General features: G+C 44.2%; 1 protein-coding gene across 1 annotated transcript; it reads right to left on the bottom strand.

The window, feature by feature from the left end:
* Positions 1-2,611: 2,611 nt before the first annotated feature.
* LOC120643100 lies at positions 2,612-3,265 on the bottom strand. The gene is made up of 2 exons (XM_039919624.1): positions 3,139-3,265; positions 2,612-3,046 (listed from the first exon to the last, which is right to left on the bottom strand). Exons 1-2 carry the CDS (start codon positions 3,173-3,175, stop codon positions 2,694-2,696), a joined length of 390 nt encoding a protein of 129 aa, XP_039775558.1. The 5' UTR covers positions 3,176-3,265; the 3' UTR covers positions 2,612-2,693.
* Between the last annotated feature and the right edge of the window lie 561 nt (positions 3,266-3,826).

Here is a 3,826-nt window from a genome sequence, read left to right as displayed (position 1 = left end):
TTTTATGTGTATTTTGGTAAAAATTCTTATGTTATGCTATATATAGTTATATTATCTTAATCATGTATGAAGTAATGAAGTGTGTGGTACTTATAATGAAGTAATGCCATATATAGTTATATTATCTTCTTCATTTTGTGTATATGTATATGTGTAGATGGATCGTTTAGTTTGTTTATTTTCGGGTGGGACAATTAAAGAAAATGGAGAGTTTGCAAGAATGAGGCAAGAAGTAGCAAGATTTGATGTGGCACCTTCATTCGATGATATAATGTGTTGAGTAAATTCATTATTCAAAGTAGAAAATAAGTGTATGGAGTTAAGGCTTTGTGGTAGGTTTGATGCTGGAAAGGAAAAGTCACACTATGTGATGATGCCAATTGGTTGTGAGAATGATTGGTTGTTTTACAAAGAGTTGGTCAGAGGTTCGCAAGTGGGTTGTGCAGAGATAGTGGTTGATGTGTGCAATCGTAGTATGGATGCCCCTGCTGAAGATGGTGATGATTACCCCATTGAACATGTAACTCAAGAAGCCATTTCACCGGATCATGATTCCGATGCACCCGAGGAGGAAGATAAAAGTTATGGTGATGATCTTTCTCATGACTCAGATGATGATGATAGTGGTGATGAAATTGGGTTTGACACATGCCGTGTAAACAATAATTTCGATGAAGACGACTTTGACAATGAGGAGGTCGATGATGATGACATATCTCAGGGCTCGGAAGAAAATGAGAGTGGTGAAGACGACAATGATATGGTACTTCCAGAAACAGATGGGACACATATTGGGCAACAAACACATGGGCTGCCGTCGGTTAGGGTGTCCCAAGCATCTGCATTCGTTCCAAGAAGAACCGAAGCAACTCCATTCGTGGCACGAACACCAATGGGAGATGAAATGGCAGAAGAGACAGTTAGAGAATATAGATCAACAATGTTTGGAAGACGTATACCCCAATTTACTACAGTTGAGTTGAGGCAGTTGAAGGCTGTGCATGTTGATGTTCCAGAGGTCCCTATTTTTCATTCTATACCAAAAGGGGGGTTTTTGTGATTCGGGTCTGCGTCATGCATGTATTGAGCCCGATAGTGGTGAGCAGTTGATAGATAAGGGAATGATATTTGATAGCCTTGAGGATCTTAAATTTTTCTTGAAGGACTACTCTGTGCGGCACCATAGACCGTACGACGTGGTGCATTCGTCGGCTAAATTGAGGTACACGGTTCGTTGCCAGCAGGGGTGTCCTTGGAAGGTTTGGGCACGTCCTGTCGCTGATGATAGGGTGAAATGGAGGATCAGTAATATTAAACAACCTCACACATGTGGGACATCTGAGGTTTCTCAAGAGCACTCCCAATGTACCGCACATTACATTGGGAGACGCATTGCCGCAATGGTTCATGCTGATCCAGATGTTTTTGTGGCAGCTATTATTGAAGCTATTCATGGTTTTACAAATTATCGGGTAAAATATGGAAAGGCTTGGAGGGCCAAGCAGCATGCTATAGCAATGTTATGGGGTGATTGGAAGGAAGCTTATGGAAGAGTTCCAAGAATATTAAGTGTAATTGCACACTTCAACCCGGGGACAAAGTGGTGCTCTCATACCACTAGCAGGCAAGAGATGCATAAGGGTTCCATGAAGCCTGTAATGAAACGTGCATATTGGTGCTTCCCACAATGTGTACAGGCATTCAGGCATTGCAAACCTGTTGTGTGGATGACACGTTTCTTACCGGGAAGTACCGAGGGGTACTGTTGATTGCAACAGGCATGGACGACGAGGATCGTTTGATCCCCCTGGCATTTTCGTTGGTTGAGGGTGAAAACAACGACAGCTGGTCATGGTTCTTGCATTTGGTCCGTAGAGATGTTGTTGGACCAGACCGTAAGGTGTGCATTATTTCAGACCGGCATCAAGGAATTCTTAATGCAGTTGAGGACCATATGGAAGGGTACCAACCAGTCGTGCATAGGTGGTGTATGAGACACTTTACCGCTAATATATGGCAAAGACAGAAGAGTAAAAATGTCATAAAGCAGCTAAAGTTAGTATGTGCATCAAAGGCGGAGAAGACATTTGAAACTAGGCTTGCAAAACTAAGGGGTATGATGAACGAACCGGCAACAATGTGGTTGGAGGACCAAATGGAAAATAAGTTTAAGTGGGCTAAACCAGCATACCAGTCAAACCAGATTTGCCGGGGGTCAAATGTGACTGAAGTAGTCGTGCCATTTGGCTTGGCGTGACTCTTCATTGAGTTGCGCCAAAACGCTCGGTGCGACTCTATGAAGAGTCACGCCACCCTGCCAGCGAAACCAGATTTGCCGGGGGTCAAATGTGACTCAAGTAGTCGCGCCAAGAGTCCTGGCGTGACTCAGACTCCCTAGGCCAAATCTGGTGCAAACGGTCGCACGGCATAAAATACTATTACAAGATCTCAGCACACAGACCAGTTTGCACTCCTCTCCACAACAAGCCACAACAAAACCACAACACACAGCATAAAATATGATTACAAGATCTCAGAAGATCATACAAGATATATATTGTCCACAATTACTAGTGCAATACTAATAGAACGACTACAGTGCACGCGAAGAGTCCATTACATGACCATAAAACAAGCACATATCCTGAGAACCGTTACATGTGCAGACTTGATGAAATGAAACTACTTCTAGACTATGTTTTGGCATGGGAGGAATGGGGGGTGTAAGGTTTCTTTTTACGACGGGGACGGCCCGGCTTAGTGGGCAGGACGTTCACGCTCCCGACATCGGTGCGATCACGTGCCCGCGCCTGCCTCTTTGCTGTTGGAGAACGTTGCGAGGATGTTGGAGCGCCCGGAAGCTGTGAGTGTTCAATCTCATCAGGGCCGTAGGGTGGATCGCTATCATGTGATCTTGATGTCTCCTCGGACTCGTCGGTGACGTTCTCCTCAGACTCCTCGCTGCCAGTTTGCCGAGGTGGTGCCTCCTTGCCCCTCCTACGAGGTATTGACATATTGACAGCCCCTAGTTGCCTGCGACGTCCTCCTACAAAACAGTATGTATTCAACATTTGTATAACTACTCACAAAACAAGAAATAGCATAAATGGAAATCATTTTAGAAATACGAAACGGAACCTGTAGATGATGTGCCCAAATCTGGTGTTAAAATCATGCTCCTTCCACCACGTTGGCGTGATCCGGAAGGTTCTTCATGATCCGCCGGTCCTTGTCCTTGTGCTGATAAGCAGTTTAGTTTGAAGGCCATTTTTTGGCATCCCCGTCTAAACCTCTACATTACATTAGGCAACAAAATCCGTAAGAGGAAATAAATTTGCATTACAATAGGTAAGAAAAACCGTTTAAGAGTACTATTTCTCCACCAAAGACTAATTGCCAGTTCAGAGCGAAATCTAGACATTTACCTGCAAAAATGTCCTAAGCACGGTGGCCTCATCCGGATTGCCTATTGGCACGCTCAACGCTTGTCCCGCCTCATTAGCAAAAACGGCCAATTTGATGACCCTGCAGGTGCATATGTCATATACACAATAGGTCACAATCTATTGCATGATTCGTTGTATTCAAGTAATATAAATTATAACTTACAATGTAATCTTCAAAGGGTCCTCTCTCGGGCTGCCTACCCATTCTCGTGTGAGCATCATACTCGTCGAAGACATCTTCGGGGTCCGAAGGCAAATCCTCGATGTTGGTTGCGTCCATTGCAACCTTTAGCTTCAGCCTTGTTTGTTGCTTCAACCACTCCAAGTATATCTTGAACTGGGAGTCACGGTGAACAGGTCCACCAAAAACAATGTTGTTT

The sequence above is a fragment of the Panicum virgatum genome, chromosome 7K, assembly GCF_016808335.1.
Source record: "Panicum virgatum strain AP13 chromosome 7K, P.virgatum_v5, whole genome shotgun sequence".
Classification (NCBI taxonomy): Eukaryota; Viridiplantae; Streptophyta; class Magnoliopsida; order Poales; family Poaceae; genus Panicum; species Panicum virgatum.
Note: the sequence above shows the minus strand (reverse complement) of the source record. Positions and strands in the feature narration are given on the sequence as shown.

Bases quoted from the DNA above. Each gene is read 5' to 3' on its own strand.
- LOC120643100 (XM_039919624.1), bottom strand. From the start codon at position 3,175: ATGATTTTAACACCAGATTTGGGCACATCATCTACAG. The intron at 3,047-3,138 runs GTTCCGTTTCGT...ACTGTTTTGTAG, and splicing joins TTTGGGCACATCATCTACAG to GAGGACGTCGCAGGCAACTA.